Below are 21,425 nucleotides of genomic sequence, written 5' to 3'. Positions count from 1 at the left end.
GTGTGCTCTTGCGAGGGAGTGGAAGCGCATTATTGAGTGCAAAAAAAATTAAACATGGAAAGAAATTGTCAATTGCTACAATGACAATTACAGAATCACCAGCTGCAGCTAAAGAAATCCTGGTATAAGCAGAAATGGAAAGAGAAAAGCGAGAGCACCACAAAACTAATAAGCGCAACATGTTATGCATGACTGGCTCACTTGGATCATTATTATTGTGATCTGCCATATGTTCTATATTCGAGAGAAATATGAGCACTGAGTGGAAATAGTTATGACTGTTAGGTACTGCAGTGCGAACACTTCACCATTTGCACTGCCAGGGTTTTTAATGCACGTGTGTGCGCAAACAATGCATTCCATGTAATTCGGCCACCCTTCATTAATCCTATGAAATTCCGCCATCTGTGGGAAGCGTATCAGCAGTGCCTTGTGATGAGCAGGGTTACTTTGCCGACTGCGGGACACACTGTCGACTGCATAATGCGAGCATGGAATCGTTCCTCGTCCAGCTCCATAGGATTTCCCTGGTCACATACTGTATTTTTGCGCATATAACCCGCCTCTGCATATAATCCGCACCCCCACTTTCAGCTCACTAAAAAAAAAAATCCTCGCGTATTGCCCGCAAATTTTATATATAGGAAAGGCTGTACAAAAGCTACTGCTAAAGCAACATAGCACATATGTAGACAGAAAAAGCTTTATTTAGCAAGCAGATTACGCTGTCTGCAAGGCCAGTCACAATTCACTCACTGTCGCTGCTCTCGCTAGAGCTATCACTTGAGCTGCAGTCCTCACTGTTATGCACAAGGCCATCTTCGGTTCCATCTATGTTGTTTGTGATGCAACATTTCTTGAAACTTTTTTGCACCATCTCACCTGGAATGGCCTTCCATGCTTCGACAATCCACTTGCAGAATAGGGCAATATCACGCCTTCAGACTCGTCCTGTTGGCGTCACGTCGCAGAGGCCTTCGGCCATCCACTCGGCGTAATAGCGCTTGACATGCGCTTTGAAGGGCTTGTTAAGCGACACATCTAGAGGCTGCAACATTGACGTCATTCCATCGGGTATAACAACTAAGTCGGTGGCGTTGCGTGAAAGGCGGTCCTTCACTTCCTCAGCTGTGTGGCCGCAGAACGGGTCAAGAACGAGCATGGACCTCTTTGCGAGCATCGCACTGGGCCTCTTCTCCCATACCGTCCTGATCCAGTCTACGAACAAGTCACTGTTCATCCACGCGTTCTCGTGTGCGCGCACCACCACACTGGCAGGCAAATGAATCTTTGGTAGAGTTTTCCTTTTCAAGATGACGTACGGTCGCAGTTGCGTGTGCTGTCGGCGAGGGCACAAAGCAAGACTGTGATGCCAGTTTCGTGTTTCCGCCGGTCAGCACGCTCACCTAACTGCTGCCCGTCTTCTCAATCGTTGTGTCCAACGGCATTTCAAAATAAACAAGAGTTTCATCCGCATTGCCGATTTGCGAGAAAATGTAATTGTGCTGCTTTCGCAGGCCAATTAGATATCTCTGGTACTTGGGCAGCTTCTCCTCATAAGAAGCTGGCAAGCGTTGACATATTGTAGTCTGCCATCTGATTGGGAGCCCTTGCCGCTTCATAAAGCGGTGCAGCCATCCGTGGCTCGCACGAAACTCGTGAGGTAGGCCTAGCTCCCTCGAAAGACGCCGCGCTTCCACTTGGGCCATCTCGGTCGATACGGCGTGACCCCTGCTTCTCACATCTTCGATGAACTTTACTAGCTCCGCCTCCAGCTCAGGGTAGGCACCAGTCTTGGGGCCACGAAATGACCTACGGTCGCGATGCGCGGCTAGTAGGCTCTCTTTCTTCTTTCTCCACAGTCGCACGCAGGACTCGTCCACATCGCGCCGTCTTCCCACTTCGCGATTTCCGAATTCCTCAGCGACGGCAATGATCTTAAGCTTTTGCTGTGCCGTGAAGGACTGCCGCCGTACGCTACTCATGGTGACAGAACAGATCGACTTAGGCTTCCACGACTTAGCACTACCCCTTCTAGTACACTGTAACAGCACCCTGGAAACAACAGACCGAAATGCATGCCTGCTACCGCATCAAAAAGTAGTACATAAATTTACTGATAATATCTCTATCTCTTTCGCGAACGTCCAAAAAATATACTTGTGGTGTGACATTGAGATTTTACAGTGAACAATCGAATTGTCTCTCTCCAAATGTTTTTCTAAACGCTTCAACGATGCAAGCAAGCGAAACCAAAATCGGCCGCAAGCTGCCGTGCTACTTGCGGAGCAACACGAATTTGCGGGAACCGCTTCCGTAGCCTTCGCTACACTGTTAAGGGGCTTCACAGCACAACACACATTGCTGTGAAGCAGCACTATAGGAAAACCCCGCTTATCCGCTCCTCCACTTTGCCACTAAAATTTTGGGGTTTTTGGTGCGGGTTATACGCGTGAAAATACGGTAAGATGGGCTATGCCAACTTCGGCAGGTGATGCACCTCATAAAAATGCAACATCCAAGGCGTAGCATGCGAGCTCAAAAAGCGCACAACCTTCATGCCACGTCCATTCAAGAAGCGGCCATGTTGAAATAACACACGTCTGTTTCAAGCTAGCGCCGCAGCAGACTTGAAACGTGACCCGAGTTTGATCAAGCCCGATTGCCATCAAGTCGTCCGCAAGATTAAGAATGATTTATGGCAAGCGGCAAGGTTGTCTTGAGACTGGCTCAAGTCAAGCAAGCGTCAAGTAACATCTCTGCATTCGGGGGCAAGGGTCTCAAAGGCACGAGGTTTCCACCATAGACTACTGTCTTCTTACATTGCCCTAAGGATTGCATACGAATTTGTTTTTTAGAGAAAAACCTTTAGTACGCCATCATTTATACAGCTAAGCTTCGGAGAGCACAAGCAAAGGCCAATATTAACAGGCTGTTTTTTTATACAGCAGGAAAAAAGCACAAGTATCGGTATGTTGTTTCTAATTTTATTTTTGAATCTAACACGGTTTAAATATAAGTGCCAGCTGTTGATGTTATATTTACACAAGAGGAATGCCTACAACATTAGCTTTTGTGAAATACCTAAGAGTTCTGGTATTATAACACAACAGACACAGTAATCCCAGGCAGTTAGAAATTCATAAATGACATCCCATTTGCAAGAGCTCACCTTTTACGCATGGCCAGCATGGTGTTGATCTCCCAGATGATATTACGAAGGGCATCTATGACTTCTTTAAGCTGACGGTTCTTCAGCACCACTTGCTGCAAATAGAGCAAAGAGAGCACAGGGCTGCAGTGTGCAGGTTGGCAAATGTCAAGGTACAGTAGCACACTTCCAAGCCAGCCTACTGTGTGTGCAGTGCACAATAAAGCTTACCGCTTATGTCCCGGACTGCACCCCTTCTTTGTCGAACAATTCCAACTTTTGCCTGATAATTTTACCCATTTCATTCCACTCACAGATGCATTCCTTTTCTGTGGATAAGCATTGCACTACAGTGATTATCAATTATTATTTGTACGGTAAATATCTATAAAAGCAGAGAGTGCATAAAAACAAATAAGCATGAAGGACGAAGCGTAAGCTTTGTGGTTTGCGTGCAAAGCTTATCTTTTCTTCTGCTAGGCATAATGAGCCCGGTAGGCTTGCAACAAACGATGTTACGTGTTATAATCCAATCTTTTTGACTAAATTATAATAGGTGTCCGGCTTTGAACTAAAGAAAATGCTAAAAATTATCGATGATGAAGTCAAAACTTTCACAAAAACCGCATGCTGAAAATTGCAGACATAAGTGTCAGCAAACAAGTTACTGGTGTTAATGTTTTTGTTTTGGCTCGAAATGCCAAAAAATCAACATACAGTTAAACCTGCTTATAACACACCTTGATATAATGAATTCCTTAATATTACGAAGTATTCCAATTCCCTGCTGTTAAGCCATAGAAGCACATGTATTTGAGACCTCTATGTAACAAAGTAACAACAGGAGACATCCTTTATAAAACAAATTTTCGCCGTGGATAATCTAGGAATTTCGCTCCGCGTTTTGTCATGCACATGCATCTTCTGCGGTTGCTCCGCCGCCAACAAGGCGCGAAGCAGTGGCGGCGCGCACGGCATACTTGTGGCCCCGGCGACTCCGCCGCGAGACTGAGCAATCGCTATTATGTAGAGGTGTGCGCAAGGCGAAGAGCAGTAAGGCCTGCACCCCTCGAGCCAACGTTGCTGCCGTTCTTGCCACCGTGGGAGCACACGCGGATTTTTCTTTCCCCTCCTTCCATCTAAAAAAAATTCTACTTTAGTGTTTGCAGCGCCACTTGTAGACAGCTGCTAAGTCTCTGAACTGCCCTTTAAAGGCAAACTCGGGCATTTTATCGGGGTCAATGGATTTCATATGAAATTCCCAGGGTATGTTCATTTGCACGTTTGTGCCATTCACGCCAAATCGCAAGCTTGAGAATTTCGAAGATTCTTTTCAAATGAATTTTCTAGCTTGCCTCGAAACGCTCACCTCCCTTGCCAGAAATAATGGCAACACTGTGCATGTGACGTTGAATTTTGCCTGGCGGAAGTGAAGAACTGATGTGCCACTGCAGCGACTGCGTGTCTGCTACAGATTGTGTGGGTTTGGCCGGCGCTTCCTTGGTTGAGCGTGCGATTTTCTTTTCCGTGTTGGTGGGCGTGCGATAGGTGCCAAGCGGTGTTGCATTGTGAGCCACACACGATTCACAATATCTTCACCATAACAGTGTAAGCGTTTTAGCCGATCGTGGCCGACGGCATGGACAGCTAGTGCCATCTGGCAGGCATTATGTGAAATCAGGCAGGTACGAGCAAATGATTACGTCATATGTAGAAGCACACTTGGTTGGGTTCTGGCATTATGGTTTTTCGGTAATTAAAAATTATTTTCAAATTTATTGAGCATTCCAGCTATCAGGTGTGTGACAAGAGTGTCTCAGGAACATGAAAGCATTATTATCAAGACACGCTCAAAAATCGCCCGATTTGGCTTTCAAGTGACACAGGTGATGCCCCTTTGCGTTGTTACGCTTTTAGTTGCATCACATATGTGAAACCGCGCTGCATACAGTCAAATCTCGATATAACGAATTAAGTGGGACCGTTGCAACTCGTACGTTATTTTGAAATATCGCTGTAATGAAAAACTTCGATTGTAAGCAAGAGGTCAAACCTAGGAGCGAACATGACGTACCTTGGCAGTTGCCGTGTGCGCCGACAAGCAAACACACACAAAAAAAATTACACACACTTCAAACGTTCTTTATTTGAAGAAATCTGTGATTTTCTTCTGACGCGTGGAGCACAAACGGCTGATTAAGTACCCCTTAACACCTTCCACCTTACACAGCACCTCATCGGGCACATCACTGCACAGACCAATGTAGGTGCGGACTTTGTTCATGTGCACTAAAACATCCGAGTGCGATATGGTCTCATCCTCTTCAGTGTTCGGTGATACAGAGTCTTCTTCCTTCGGGTCGTCGTCGTCGTCACTGGAGACGTCGCGAACGCTGTTGACAATCTCCTCGGTTGTCATGTCCGCCGACGTTAGTGCTGCGCTGTCGCTCTCCACGTAGTCGTCGAAGGAAGAGACGTGCGCAACAGTTCCTCAACCTCAGTCCACAGGTCTCCTGGGTTGCTGTGGTCCTCTTCCAGGTTGTCTTCAACTTGGGCAAGCGCCTTGATTAGGCCTGCTTTTCGCCAACAGTTACGGATTGTTGACGTCTTCACGTTCCCCCAAGCTCCCGTCAGCATTTCCGCCGCTTGACGAACGTTGACTGATGTCGGCTGCTTTAAGCGGAGATTTATAATAAAACGCTGCACAAGGCGCTTGCGAAATTCCGCCTTAACACTCTTTATGATGCCTTGATCTAGTGGTTGCAGCAACGACGTGTTGCTCGGTGGCAGAAACTCCAGGCGAACGTGCATCAAGCGAACATTCACAATGTGGGCTGAACAGTTGTCGACGATCAAAAGAATTTTTCTATTTTCTTTCCTCATTTGTTCGTCGAGTTTGATGAGCCACTGCGAAAACAATTCTCTTGTCATCCAGGCACGCTTGTTCGCACAATAGTCGAACGGTAGGGATACGACGTTCTTCATGCAGCGAGGCTTTGCGTATTTTCCAATGACAAGCGGCTTGATTTTCTTCGTGCCCGACGCATTGCAGCAGAGCAAGACCGTCACGCGGAGATGCGACTTCTTGCCTCCTTTACACTGCTGACCTTTGAAGTGCATCGTCCGATCTGGCAAGAGCTGGTAGAGGCACGCGGTCTCGTCCGCGTTGAAAATGTCGTCTTCAGAGTAGTACGACTCTGCCACCTCTCGGAAACGATCGTTCCGCCAGGAATCTGCACCCTCTTTGTCCGCAGCCTTTTCTTCACCTGAGACTACCTGCCAGGTTATGCCGTTTCTCTGGCGAAAACGAAAAAGCCAACCCACACTTGCATCAAACCCAGTTACTTCAAGTGCGTCGGCGAACTCGCGGGCTTTTTCTTGAAGCATTGGGCCAGACACTGGGATGTTTTGCAGCCGGCATCTTTAAACCAGGTCAGCACAGCTTGGTCGACATCTTGAAAATTTCCCAGGCGCAACCGTTTCCTCGTAGGTGCAAGTTGTGACTATCGGTGAAGCTTCCGAATCTTTTCTCTGTCTTTCCAAATGGTCGCGACAGTCGACAGGGCAATGCCACGCTCCCTGCAGAGGTCGATTTCCTTTTTGCCCGAGTCAAGTTCCCTCAACAAATCCACCTTTTCTTGCAGGGAAAACTGCTTTCGCCTCTTCTTAGCGCTGTCACCTGGTGCATTCATCGTTGGGTCTCGAAACACTTTGCAGAAAGCTAAGAAAAAAAGAACGACAACAAAACGCAGCAGACTTCACACGTGCGTGGCACGAAGGACGCACGACAAAGAACGAGGCAACGAGGCTAGGCCTGCTAAGCTGCCACACATCAAACTATACCTGTGTGGTGGCGCTAGCAGTCGGCTCTCAAGACGGTGATGATGATAGCTTCCGTGCATGGAAAAAAACAGCGGCTACTGCGCTACGCGAGAGTTGCGGTGCTGCTACTTTTAACTAAATTCGTAATACTGATGTTCCTTGCGTATAGGCGAGCAAATAAATTATGCACGTTATTCTGAAATATACATTGTACTGAAATTCGTTGTTCTGAAATATTTTTACATTGAAAATATATAAGCAATCTGGCGGGGATTTTCAAAATATTCGTAAATCTGAAAAAATCGTTAATTCGGTGTTCGTAGTAACGAGATTTGACTGTATAGAGTACGCTTTACCGAATAGTTTTCTGTGGTAGTACTAGTGTTGTGCGCTCTTCGGTTTTGACGCTGTGTACTAAGGCACTGTACTTTGGCATTCGTTTCACGAGTTCAACACGGTGGCGGCGGCACCACAGTATTTGTTTCCGAAAAGTGCAGCTGTTGTGCAAGACAAGTTCCCGAGTTTTCTACACCTGCTCGTGAGGTATGACAAAGTCTGTGCAGCACAAGGTGGCTGCAGCTGCAGCAGACGACGCAGCTGATATCAATCGTGCCTGTTTTAGTGGCGTCCAACAAATGCAACAGCGAACGTTTTTCAGTAGTTGCACATGCCAGGCAACGTAAGCGACGCCGTCTTTTACGAATCACAGCTTCGAAGCAGCCAACTAGTAGCATAAGGCTTGCACGACATCTGCACTCTCATATTAGTTTCTGTGTCCTCTTGCTGCTGCACTTGCTCAAACATCCCATGCATGACCACGGCACCCAGACGGCACAACCATGAACCAGTTCAAGAAATGCAGACTGAATCGAATGGACATATAGTTTCAATGAGCGCGCATGGAGTGGCCCCGACAATGTTCAGCTTTGCTTCTTTGTTTTTTTTTAATGCGGAAAACCACATAGTTACTGCTGAGGGGATGTCAAATTAGGCACTGACAGTACTCCCCGAGACTACGGTGACAACGATGACCTATGAAAGTCAACTCGTCTCGCGGCATGCCGTCTTGTGCCGCAAGATCAAAGAACGTTAGCCTTTGCTATTAAATGATTAGCTCTGGCAGCATCACAGCACGTTGAATACAATGCAATGAAAGTGATAGCAACAAATTGTAATCTTATGTGAAATAAAGCTGGCAGCCAGCTCTTTAGGTCTGATATCGCATAACTCTTACAAAACGCTGTAAACAAATACGGCCACTCTCGGAAGGAGTGCTCTTTTCACACAGTCTCTTCGTGTTAAATGCACACTGATACTTGCAGAGATAAGGCGCGTGCCAGCGATCGGCCCCTTAGTTTCAAAGTTCACTGTTGCTACTTGAGTGACCCCCCCCCTTCATTTTTTTTCATGCTTGTTCAAGACGGGTGGTTTTATTTCTGTTTGAGCATTCAAGGGCAGTTTTAAATGACAAGCGGCGGGATGTTATTGCATGCGCCCTACAGGCGATAAAGATGGGCCGGCTCATTTGATCTCTGCTTCAGCTACACTTGCACACTTCTACCCGCTCATAAAAGTTACGATGCGCAGAGGCATGTTATTGATTGGCACTTGTTATGCAACATGGCGGCAGCAGCAAGAACCCGTCGAGAGTGTCCATATAATTGTATAGAAAGCGCTGTTTTGTACCACTAAATAAGTGTTTTGGTTGAGCTATGCTTCCAGTTACCTTTTAGTTTAATTTGTGCCTTTCTTTTTCCCATTTTCCTACTGTAACTGAATCCTCTTTATAACGACAATTTTCAGGAATTCGTCAATCTCGTTATATCCAGGTCTAACTGTAGTTATGCAGCCGTTGATAGGTGAAAGTTTATAGATATGAGCTTTCAAGACACATGAATCAAAGAAAGCTTTTCTTTCCTCCCGCCCACCACCTTTTTTTTGTTGTTACAGAGAAAAACTACGTGTCTGAGGAGTGCAGAAGCAAGACTATGTGTAGAATAAATGTAGGCTACTGAAGCAATGAGACATTTCAACACAAATTATCATGTATGCAGAACCATAATACACTCAAACCTCGTTGTAACATAATGAAATATAACAAAATAATGAATATAACAAAGTAAATAAAATCCCCTTTTAAAGCTCCATTGAGAACCATACATTTTAAACCTTGTTGTAACGAAGTAAAATTGACCGGTAGATGGATATATCAAACTACATTAGTCAATCAAAAACCTAGTCTATCAAAAACAAAAATGATCGTAGTATGTTAGGTATATCGTTTTCTGTGGAGTTTGATGCTCGTTCGGCACGGCTCTTTCAAAATTACCGTGCCCAGCGGAGAGCATTGAGGAAGCATTCAGTGGGTCACATGACCAAGAAGCGGCGCCGCAGTGCAAAACGATTTCCCTCTCACTTATGCACCTATATTTTTTCGTCTATATAGGTACACCGCTGCGATATTAAATCTTTGTTGAAAGTCAGCGCTCTTTTCTGTACTTGTTTTTTTTTTTGCTTCTGTAGTTACGAAGTAACTACTTCTAGGTTATGCTGTTCCTGCATTAAGTTATGTCTTACCAACTTGCCCAAGCTTCCACGCTTCATAACTCTGCACTGAGAATGGAGAACTCTCCGCCACAGTTTTATTTTTTTTTTCTCTTCAAGTGCGGTTCAACATGAAACGATTCGCAAATCATCAGAGTTAGTGGGGTAGCGTACGCGCGTGCACTAGACGCAAACGATAGTATACAGTCGGTGGCTGATGATGTTGGCAAATGGTCTAGTCACTCCAGGTCACGATGCCAACGACAGTACCAGCGATCAAAAACAGGGTAGATGGCTGACCGGTCTTCGAAAGATAGGTAGCAGTGTGGAAACACAGGCCTTGTCTGGCGATGCGGGGTGCTCAGAGTAGCTGGAGGGCGGGGAGGACAAAGGACAGGGGGGTGGGTAACAAAAAGCGGTGGGGGAGAGCGGCAACTAGAGGGGTGCGGAGGCAGGGTCAGCATTTAACAATAAGAATGCATGGGCACCTCGCCAATGCCTGATCGATGGTCGAAGTTGGTTCCTGGGAAGTCGACAGAGTGCAGACTCCGTTCACTGTAACCGATCAGTGGCGTTCGGAGACGTTCATAGTAAGTGCGATTTTGTGCCATTGAACCAATGTATATTTTCATAGTCACGCGGATATTGTTCGTTTTAAGTGAAAGTTCGTTTTAAGTGGGGCCGTTATATGTGGGCTCGACTGTACCCCTATATATAACGCGTTCAAGAGTTTTACAGCATACGCTGGTCAAAGAAATTGGCCAGTAGTTGGCAACATTGTTTTTTGTTTGGACACTTTGATATTGGCACAACACTTGCTAGCTTCCATTCAGACGGCAGTTCCTGATCTTCTAGCGATTTCGAAAATAAGACGGCTAAAAACGATGCTAAACTTCTTGCACACCTCTTCAACACGTTATTAGAAATGGCATCCAGTCCCAGAACCGAGTTTGGTTGTTTAAGTCATTTAAGCACAGTGCACACACAATGTTATCCATAGGTTGCAATCCCTGGGGTGTCGTATATGGCATTTCACCTTGAAATGGTTTAAAAAACACCACCTGAAAATGTTGGTTTAAGGGGAGATGCAGGTCGAAAAAAGCATTTTTTTTTTTTCAAAATTACCAATTTTTTTATTTTTGCCTGTTTTGATAGGATTATTACCTCTACTGTTATGAAAAAAATAGAGGTCGGGACTTAACTGTAAATGCTTTAAAATTGCATCTAAAGAGCACAATGTGCCTGTTAAAAGGTCCAAAGTGTGCAGTCTTCGAGCACCTTGCCGCCGATAATGCGCCGCCACTCACCATTGTTGATCGCATGAGCCGAAGAGTCGAGCCTCACTCTTCAAATAACAGTTTCCCTCAATGATGCAGCACAAGAAATAATAAAAACAAGCACGCTTCAGCGCAGTTTTCACGTGCCGCGACTGGCTTATTACGTGGTACGGATCGGGGGACCGCCATTGGCCACTGCGGGCCTGTATGTGCTGTGATGCCCATTGCGGGGTCCATGTCTTGTCGAGCAGCCCAGCTGAACAATGCTTTTCTCGTGTAATTATCTCCGTTATGAATGAAAAAAGTCATTGCTCGCAAGTGAAAGCCGTTGTGCGGCAGGCTCTGTAGGAATAGGCTACGAGCTGCTGGTCTGATTTGCGGCAGTAGTTGGCGTGCAAAAGTCAATGCATCAAAAGTCATTCACACCCGTCAGCCAGAAAGTTTATGATGCGGCAATGGATGACGTCAACGCCAATCTTGTGAGGTCGAAAGAGCTCGCAGTGAGGGAACTTAGCAGGGACGACATTGCCATTATGTACAACGGTATGTGGCACAAACATGGCCGCAAAATGGCATGACACCGGACTTAGTTTGGATTTCTCAGTCCTGTTAAACTTCTTCCTAGCTTGTAGTTGGCACATGGCTCTGCCAGATGGAGCGAAAGTTTGGCGAGCATTTCATGGCCCTGTCTGTGAGCGAAATGTCTGTGAAGATTCGCCTCGAAAAAGCCGAGAGGGACAAACTTACGGTGCTTGCGTATTTTAGTGGCAGTGCCCACTACAAGAAGGCTTGTTCTTTTTGGTTGTCAAATTTCATCAGACTCAATGATATCTTTCATAAACCAAAACTCAATTTTAACTTCAAAACTCGTTTTCCTCAAAACACAAAGTTTGCCATTTTTTTCAATGTGCCCCTCCTTTTTTGGGCACATCTAGTGCTCGGATCTGCACGAAATTTTGCCCAAATTTTTTCCAAAGGATGACAAATGCAATAATCTAGTTTAAATTTCCATACTTTTTTTGTAAACTAAAGAAAAATTGTATGTAAACCTTTACTAGGGTAGGTAAGATATAGACTTTTTACGTCTATTATTTTTCATGCCTATTACATATTTTGTATGTGCTTCCTAATAAGTTATTTTCATTCTATACTTTATTTCAAACATTATGAACTATGAATGGTAAAAAAATATGGGAGTTCAGGGATGAAAAGAGGGGGGGCGTTGGGTTAAGGTTTTCACTTTTTCATGCTGCAGAGCTAAAAGTACGCAACTTGCAAGAAAACTAATTATATATTTGAAATCAGCATAAAAAGTTCCATAAACAGCTCAAGTTTCATTGCTCTAGGGTGAATATTAAAAAAAAAGTGTCTCCGAGTAGCATACCCCCTTAAACAGGCTGCCTTCTCTGTATCTTCAGAAAAGGTTGATCATCAGTTATGTATGAAGTGCCAACAAAGTCCACCTTATTCGATTTAACATATTTCTATACTTTCTTAAAATTAGTAATCAGTTTTTTTTCCAGGGAAACAAAAAAGCTATATTTTGCTTCTCTTAATTGTTTTTTAGCAGCCCACTTAACTCAGCGAGTTTTTCTTGAATATGAGCAGTTCTTGGTAAACAAAAATGCCTGAAAGTGCGACTTCTATTATTAATTATCTTTTTAGGCTTGAAGTAATCCAGTGTTTGTTAGCTCTTCATTTTTCAGAAATAACTTTGAAAGGTACTTGATTACTAACAAAACTAGCAAGCTCGGTTTTAAAAAGTTCCCAAAGACTGGTGATATTGATTTGTGGGGTTTAACGTCCCAAAACCACCATATGATTATGAAAGATGCCGTAGTGGAGGGCTCCGGAAATTTCGACCACCTGGGGATTTTTAACGCGCACCCAAATCTGAGTACACGGGCCTACAACATTTCCGCCTCTATCGGAAGTACAGCCGCCACAGTACCGGTGATATTCACAATCGAAGAACACTCTTTTAACTCGGTGAAAAATGAAGTAAGCTTGGAGAATATCACTTCATAGTTTCCGTTTTCATGAAAATAAATGGTACACAGAGACATTTTCTTTAAGTTTAAATTTGGGTAAACCAAACTTCCAACAACTACCTCATGATCACTAATCCCAGTCCTAATTGTCACTGACCTTAAGAAAGCGGCATGATCACAAAAAACAAGATCTAGTATGTTAGCACATTGCACAGTTCACCTAGTAGGAGATGCAACGAACTGATGCAATGCGCGCTCCCTAATGAGCTCTTCTAGTGCTAAGTACAAGCCGGACCGTGAGCGTAAGACGGAAGCATGACTTACCCAGTCAACATCCGGAAGCTTAAAATAGCCTACTAGTACTATACATTCCATTCTTAGCATAGCCAGTGCTTCAGACAAAGCTTCTAATGGCTGCGCACTGTTGGAGTTAGGCGGCTGATAAAAACAGCCCACCGCAACATGTGGCAGTTGTGACAGCTCAATTTTACACCACACAGCTTCGTACTGAAGGCTGGTAATTGATACGGGCACGCTTTTTAATCTGTTATCAACCAATAAACTCCCCCTCCGCACGCATCGCTACCTTTGCGATGGACAATAATATGTTAAGGAAACACTTCTACGTTGTAAACACTGTCATCAAGTTACAACTCCGTGCCGAAAATTATATTGGCATTCGTAGTAGCTACATACAAGGTGTAAAAACGCATCTTTCTAATACTTTTATTGCCCGACAGTTTACAGCAATAAAGACCAATTGTAGCCGATTGTGTCCTAGACATCGAACAGAAGGCTTTGATTGTTATTGCAATGGTTCTACGTCATCACTGGAAGAATAGTAGATAAATGTTTGGGCCCCTATAACCAGCTTATTGAAGTGAAGCCTGAATGTTTCTTTGAACTCTTTGGCAAATGCCACCAGTTTTCTTTCCAAATGAACTTTGCTTGAGTAATCCCCGCTTATTGACAGAGTGGTTCCTTTCAGCTTGTGTGCCCTCGTAAGTGCATTTTGCTTCTCTTCGAAGGAACAAAATTGCTACAATAGACCTATTCTTCGAGGTAGTAAAAATTGAGGGACCCTTAAGCTTCGCCTTTAAGAGTTGAATGCGATAGCGAAATCTGGCTCCTAGTGCACCTTTCAACCGCTAAGTGCATACTTATTCATAGGTTTTGTTACATACACATGCACGCACACAAACACGCACACAGTATATTGGACCAGCACACACTATTATCGCCGAATGGGTTCGCTTTCGTCATGACACCTGTCGAACAAAATGCGTTAAAGGGTCCCTGAAACACTTTTTCAAGTAACTATGGAATGAATTCACTAGAAGAGCTTATTGCCTCACGAATTCAACATCGCAAAATTTTAAAAATCCGCCCACTGTGAGTGGAGTTACAAAGGTTTGTCGCATGCTGTAATTGCATTATCCGACGAGAGAATTGCCGACGAGAGAAGAGAAGCTGTTGTGTGCTATCATCATCAGTGGAGGGAAGGAGAAGACGACATTACGGCTGCAATTTTCGGCTGTGCTATACGTACTAGTGAAAAAAAAAAAAGCACATTTTCATAGGGAAATGCGGGGGAGTGCAAGAAAAACGCGAGTGCGAAGATTACGCAAGTAAATAAGGTATGTGCTGCTCAATCTCTGCCATGGTTTTAAAAGGCACTGTTGCTAATTTTAGCCGCAGATGTGAGTGAACATACTCTGGTTACTGTGAAAGCTAGATGAGAACATAAATGATGGGATGACTCGCTAGCTGCCACTGTCATCATCTGTTCATTACTATTGTCCTACACTGACACATAAGCAACAGGTTCTGCAAATCTGCAAGGTTGTGTTTTGGGATCCAAAGAATGCCATCGCCGCCTTGTATGAACACCTCTAACTGGATCAACAGTCCACTGCAGCATTCATATTGTAACGAACAAATACAGTGCCGGAAGCTAAAACAGCTATTTATTAATAGCGAACTTGTGCCCGTCAACTAAATACACAAAGGTTGTGAGCTCACTGGTCAAAACCTCGTCAACTTCTCCTGCGTCTCGCCTCGAGCTGCTCCTCGAAAAACCACCAGCCTTCCTTGTCCAGCGCGTGATGTGGAGACACCTGCAGCCAGCGTTGCATGGCGCGTTTGGCTTGGCGCGTTTAGCTTGGCGCATTTGGCTTGTCAGTTGGTGTGGCAGAATTCATAAGAGCAGGAAGCGGGGCAAGACTTCGGTAGGTGCCTTACAACATGCGGAAATATAGGAATGCAGATCTACATTTTTCTTCTCAGAATCAACAGTCTATCACTTGTTATAAATTCCTGAAGAGCATGCTACCATGACATCGCTTGTACCACCGATACAGTAGTTGATTGCGCAATGAAAGGCCACATGTGCTACACACCTCCGTGAGACGTGCCCGTTCCTCAAGGTGTGCACGTGTGGCCTCCGAAGGCTTCTTCTCCTCACTAGGCTTTGGGTCGTCCATCATGGGCACCAGACTCTGAAGTGTCACGTCAGGCTACACGTTGGGAAGAAAACACGAATTGTCAGGGTTAACTGTGCTACAGCTTGTGTGAACAAGCTGAAATTGCCTCACCAGCAACTGGCTCCTACTGCAGAAAAAAACATGAGTGTGCAACTATCCAACTGCTTCCTTGTTTGATGTTCACTACACAAGGATCAATGTAGGTTACTTATGCCGTGTCAACAGTTCGAAACTTTGATAAGCATTCATTAGACTTGCCTATGAGTTCAGTGTGCAGTACGTTTTGAGGACTTGCAGAATGCATCATACCATTTGAATCAATACAGTTAACTGCTTATAACAAACCTCCATTAAATGAATTCCTGCACATAACGAATCTTTTCAATTCCCTGCCGTTTCTCCATAGAAGCACATGTATTTGCGACTTCTATATAACAAACAGTGGGAGACAACCTTGATATAACGAATTTTATTCACGAACAATCTAGAAATTTCACACTGCATTTTGGCATTTCGCCCCGAGCATGCATCTTCCGCGGCTGCTCCGCCGCCAACGAAGCGCGAAGCGGCGGTGCACCAGGTGAGAGCGAGTGCTTGTTATTTTGAGCAGGTGAGCGCGAGACGGGCAGGCGGGCCAGCACCGTACCAGCCGGCATTGCCTCCGTTGTCACCGCCCCATGCGCGAGTTTGTCCCCCCCCAAAAAAATCTAGTAAATCTATTAAAAAGGAAATCTCGTAAATGTTTGCACGCACGTGTTTATCCTTCGATGGAGAGAATTGCGTGCCTTCAACTTTGACCGGAACGATTGCCTTTAATTGCCGGGCACACAAAGATCACTTCGCTCGCTGACAGGCGCCGCTTGCGAAGAAAGTGCGCTTTTCAAGCACAGCAAAGTAACAACTGGGGTACGTGTTAGTTCATTCTCATATCTGTACCTGTGATTACGTTTCGTGCTAGTTTTTTTTTTAACAGCACGTTAAGCGTCTAGTGCTAAACGTCGTTAGTTCACTTCTGTCTCCTGTGTGTGTTGTTTTCATGTGTCATTTGTGCGTGAGCAGCGCGCTGCACGTTTCGATCTGCTTGCTCAGCGTTACATTCCAAGTTATTGCTAATGCATTCGTTGCTTCGCCCTTGCAATGAAACTGTCACTTTTCTTAATTTCAGACAACCGTGTTCTCCCCACCGAGGGGATGTCAGATTAGACGCTCATGGAAACTCTCCGAGACCTCTGTGACAATGGACCTTTGGAGGTCGACTCGTCACGCGCTTCCCGTCTCGCGCCACGCCGCGAGTTCATAGGCTGATAGCTTTCGCGATTGGCCGATTAGTTCTGGCAACACTACGCCGCGTTGAATGCAATTCAATGAACGCGATAGCGATTAATTGTAATGTTTTATCAACTAAGGCTGGCAGCCAACTCTTGTGGGGGTGCTGACATCCCCTGTAAGGTTGTTTGTGCCTCAATGCTTGTGTCTCGCACAAAAGCCACATTTAGGGGTCACAACTATTGAGCGGTAGGTGGCATCGTGCTTGTGAGTGTTTATCGCCACCATCATCATCATGACTAGCAAACCTTAGCGCCGGCGTAGACGCCTGGCGGCGAGCCTTGGCGGCGGCGAGCACGAAATAAACTGCTCTCTCTTGGCGAGGGACGGTAGCGCGGACGGTTGGCTCCAGCGGTGGGTCTGCCGTGGACGGCACCGTGGGCCGTCTGCGGTGGGCCCACGTGGTGAGTCAGGCGTTGGCGACACCGCCTAGTTTGCCATGTTGTTGAGTGTTGTTTAATATTGTGTAAGGATGTCTTAGCGTGTTGATCACGATTGATGTTATAGTAATCCGGCTGACGATATCATCGCTTCTAAAACTAGGTAAATAAATGTGTGTTGTTGTTTGGTCGGTACAAACCCATCTACTGTGTCCGTCACTCCAAGAGCATGGCGCTCGCTCACCATTTGGAGACCCCACACTCTCTTGGACATGATATCACGGAACTACTATAAAACACTGGTGTGAGCAAATGCGGCTGTTCCAGGGAGAAGTGCTCGTTTCTAACAGTTGCTTCACGATGAAACCGCACAGATACTTGCCGAGATAGCAAGCGCGCCAGCGATCGCGACAGCCCTTAAAATCCAAGTTCATTATTCGTACTCGAGCGATCCCTCTACCCCCCTCCCCAGGTTGTTTTATGTTCGTTCAAGATGGGTGCTTTACTTTCTGTTTGAGCATTCCACGGCAGTTCTAACACGTGGAAGATGTTATTTTATGCACTTTGCAGGCGATAGGGATGAGAAGACTCATCTGATCTCTGCTACAGCGCTCGTGTGCTTTTACTCGCTCAAGAGTTACGACGCAATGCGCGGGGGCATGTTATCAATTTGGACTTGTTACGAAACACGAAGGTGACAGCGAAAACCTGCCGAGTATATATACAATTCCTGTTGCAATAATAACGTACTTTTTTACTGTAAAATGAGTGTTTTGGGTTAGCTTTACCTTCAGTCCCCCTTTTGTTTTATTTGCACATTTATTTTCCAAATTTTCTTAACGAACCTGCATATAACAAAATCTTCTTTATAACAAATTTTTTCGGGAATTTATCAATTTTGTTATATCCAGGTGTAACTGTATAAGCGACGGTGCTGGCCTGGGCCATTTCAGAATGGGCAAAATAATTGCTGAGGCCACAGAAATAAGCTTCTGGAGCACGCGCCCATAAAAGCCAGTGCAAAACGCATGCCCAGCTATCATAATAGAGAAACAATAACAAGGAGGAAATGTGTGGTATTGAGACTAACAATATATATTTAAAATGTAGTTTACTTAAATTTAGAAATGTAGTTTACTTGAGGAAGGTCAGGGATCTTAAAAACTCAATTTAACAAATGTATTTTTTGTATTTACAATTTTGAAGTATTTATTTACTAAGTTATACTCTGGAAAAGCGTGTTATGCTATTGCAAAACAGTAGAGCTGAGTGAATAGTGAAATTGTGGGTGTGAAGCGAATTCGAATTTTAAAGCTGGAGTGCAAATCGAATAGAATATTTTTCAGAGAGTACTAGTTGTTGAATATTAGTTTAATATTTTTTGAATACTTCAAAGTGAAATAACGTTCACTTCTCTCTCGAAGTGAAATTACAAAAAAAGGTAGCAGAGGATCACTAAACACATTCTTATAAGATAAGAACATGAATGTGTTTTTTTTTTTTTTTTTTGATAAGTTGTTGAAGTGCTTGAGGGATGGCGTTCCGAGTCGTTCTATTGAGAACAAGGTGATGCAGAGGCCGAGTTGTATTTGTTTACATAATTTGGTGCAACCAATGTGGTGTCACAATACTTTACACGTGAAAGGCACAGACGCTATTTTCTCCATTTTTCCTTCTTCTCCAGCTTCTGGGGAGCCCCAACTCATCTGGCTTTCGAATTCGGACTTTCTAATCTGCCACGTATCTAGATGTCAACCTCTAAGAACATCTGTAATGTCGTGTACTAAAAATCTTCGGTGTCTCATTTTTTGGACTTTCTGCCCAAATTTAAGGTCTGAAACGGGACCAATTAAAGCCCCTGCTCTGCTGTGTCAATCACCTCTATGTTGGAACCAGCAATTTCTCGAGTGAATAAATTTTAGGGTTTTGTTAGCTGGACTATATTTCACAGCGACTTCATTGTTCCCATAAGATAAAATAGGTAAGTTGCCAGACTGACACATTTAAAATGTAATTTTTTCCCAGGATGATAAGGCAGTGGAATAGGTTGTCTTCTGAAGTAGCACTTCTCATGAAGCAATCCCAAGTTCACAGCTGGGTCTCCAGCAGTGCACTCACGCGGTTGCGTAAGGACAAAACTGTACAATATACTTGCTTTATATCTCATGTATCACTTCGTAAGGCGATTGTGAATTGCGTTATATTTGTAATATTGATGCATTGGAATCTGTATTCTTTATTAAATTACTGTGTTCTATATTGTAATGCCAATGGGTACTGTGGGTACTACTATACCCTGATATATTCACGATTTAATGGCATCAAACTTGTTAGAGTTCACCTATGTACTTAAAACACCAATTGTAATTACGAAAGAGAAGGGCAGATGGAAATGAGCAAGAGTGGTGCTGTCATTGAACCACAACAAAGTTTGGAATCATAGTGCAATAATCAGCAGTAACTGCATGGGACACCTAAGAACTTGGTGGAATCGATGCTTCTGTGCAAAATAAAATGGGAACTCACACTTTACAGTATCACTTGCTCACTTCTAGCTCCAACTGCCATTTGCACCGCAAATACGGTGCTCACAAGACACCTCCTTGTCATGTTCGAAGAATTACTGAAGTTTTAGTGTATGCACACGAGGACAGAGACAAAAGGATTACAGGAACCAGTGTGGTCCTTGTAATCCTTACGTCTGTGTCCTCGTGTGTGTGCCCTAAAGGTTCAGTATTCAGCAAAACCAACTAGCCCACATTTCAGTATTACTTTTTCAAAGAATTAGTTTCACTTATGAAACCTACGGTTGAACCTTTGGCACACAATGAGCGAAGAGCCGTGATATTTTAAAGAAAATATAGCAGAAGTTTGAAGGGTTAGGCCTGTGGCCTTCGGAGACATAGCTTCTGCGATAGTTGCCACTGCCGCTGCCAGAAACACACCAACCTCGATGGGCGTATACTGGCTGCTGGCCACAGCTGCACTCTGGTCACTGCAGATGCTGTGCACCCGATGGAGCTTCCTGAAGAGCAGCCCGACATTGCGCAGTGTGTCCTGCAGCTTGATGCGGCGCTCCTCCTGGCCCTGCATGCTGGTTGCTACCCCAGTTGGCGGCTGTGCCAAGAAGACAAGTCAATCCTTAGGAGCCCGCTTTAAAGGAACTTTCCACGGTGAAAACGAAACATATTTCCAACATCCACAAAAAAATTCCCCCCTATTGAAGAAGAATGTAGGAGTACCTTTCCTGTTAATAACAGTGTTCTTTTTTTTATGCTGCAACACTTACTGCATTTACAGTTACTCGCATAATTTGTGCACTTTTTTTCGCGATTTACAGGCCACGAGAAAAGGGCGCGCCAATTCCACAGAAATTTCGCGAGGGCGTACGAAATATTTCGTCACAGTCCTAAAGCGTGCAGTATATACGTCTAAAAAATTGGAGCAAGCACGAAATGTACTTGTTAATTTAGAATACTTAGCATATACTTTAACCAGTCAGATCGGGTCACACGCGGCATAGTGGGAATCATTGATCGCGAAATCCGATGAAGAGTCATCTTCGCGGCCGCTGCCACCGCCCTCCCAGAGCGCATCGTCCTCTTGTCGAGCGTGTTGGTATGCCCCATTTTCTTGAAGCTCTTCGCAGCAATGGAGTGGGAAACTAGGTCCCACGATACGGCGAAACCAGGTGACTTAAGCGTTCACACATTATTAAAAAGGCCTTCTTCAATGGTAGAAAACTTGCATTTAAAAGCGCGCACTCCTCTGTTTTCTCGCGTACCGATCACACCGATCGTTACCCGTTAAAGTACGTCACCTTGAAGTGCATTACGGTGGCACGGTTTCTGTTTTCTTCTGCAAAATTTACAACAACGAGCTTGAATTTCACTGTATATATAATTACTGAAGCACATTGCAAGGGGAACCAAAAAAACACGTCGACCAGATGGCAAAACCCAAACTTTCGAAATCAACCAAGTGTGCATTGCAGCGCAGACGCAGAGAATGAGGGGAACGATTGATGCGAGAGGCCGTACAGCTCGCATGCCTCCAATGCAGTAAGTTGGTCGCGCTGTGACGCGAGCGTGCATTCTCACGGCGATAGAGATGGGGAGATAGAGGGAGGCAAACGCTAAAGCAGTTCTAGTGATCCGTCAACAGCTAGGTTTGAGTGTTCGTGCAGGGTATTCTAGAGACCCTAGTTCGGGAGAAGTCCTCGGAAGAATGGACTGGCTACTCGCAGCCTGTTTGACTGCACTTGTCTGCTAAGCGAGGCACGCGCCCGTGCGAAGCATTGGAATGTCTCTTCATCCGCACACCAGCGAGCTGGCTCGGGTGGGTCGGGGAGTGCAAAATATGTGAATAAATCTTTTTTAGCAAAGCTGGCCAAATATTAGGGGTGCGCCAATCATACAAGTAAATACGGTAATTCACCATTCATCGTTTTT

At 44.8% G+C, this 21,425-nt stretch overlaps 1 protein-coding gene across 1 annotated transcript in view; it reads right to left on the bottom strand.

Moving 5' to 3' along the window:
• Positions 1-21,425, bottom strand: part of LOC119169094 (mediator of RNA polymerase II transcription subunit 30) — a 79,803-nt gene that overhangs the window by 15,511 nt on the left and 42,867 nt on the right. The window contains exons 3-5 of the mRNA XM_037420186.2: positions 19,924-20,091; positions 15,185-15,301; positions 3,173-3,267 (exon numbers count right to left, since the gene is read on the bottom strand). Coding sequence (XP_037276083.1) covers positions 3,173-3,267; positions 15,185-15,301; positions 19,924-20,091 — 380 coding nt within the window. The remainder of the gene's footprint in view (positions 1-3,172; positions 3,268-15,184; positions 15,302-19,923; positions 20,092-21,425) is intronic.

Source organism: Rhipicephalus microplus, chromosome 2, assembly GCF_043290135.1.
Source record: "Rhipicephalus microplus isolate Deutch F79 chromosome 2, USDA_Rmic, whole genome shotgun sequence".
In the NCBI taxonomy this organism is placed as follows: Eukaryota; Metazoa; Arthropoda; class Arachnida; order Ixodida; family Ixodidae; genus Rhipicephalus; species Rhipicephalus microplus.
The sequence above is the reverse complement of the archived record's forward strand: the minus strand, read 5'-3'. Positions and strand labels throughout refer to the sequence as shown.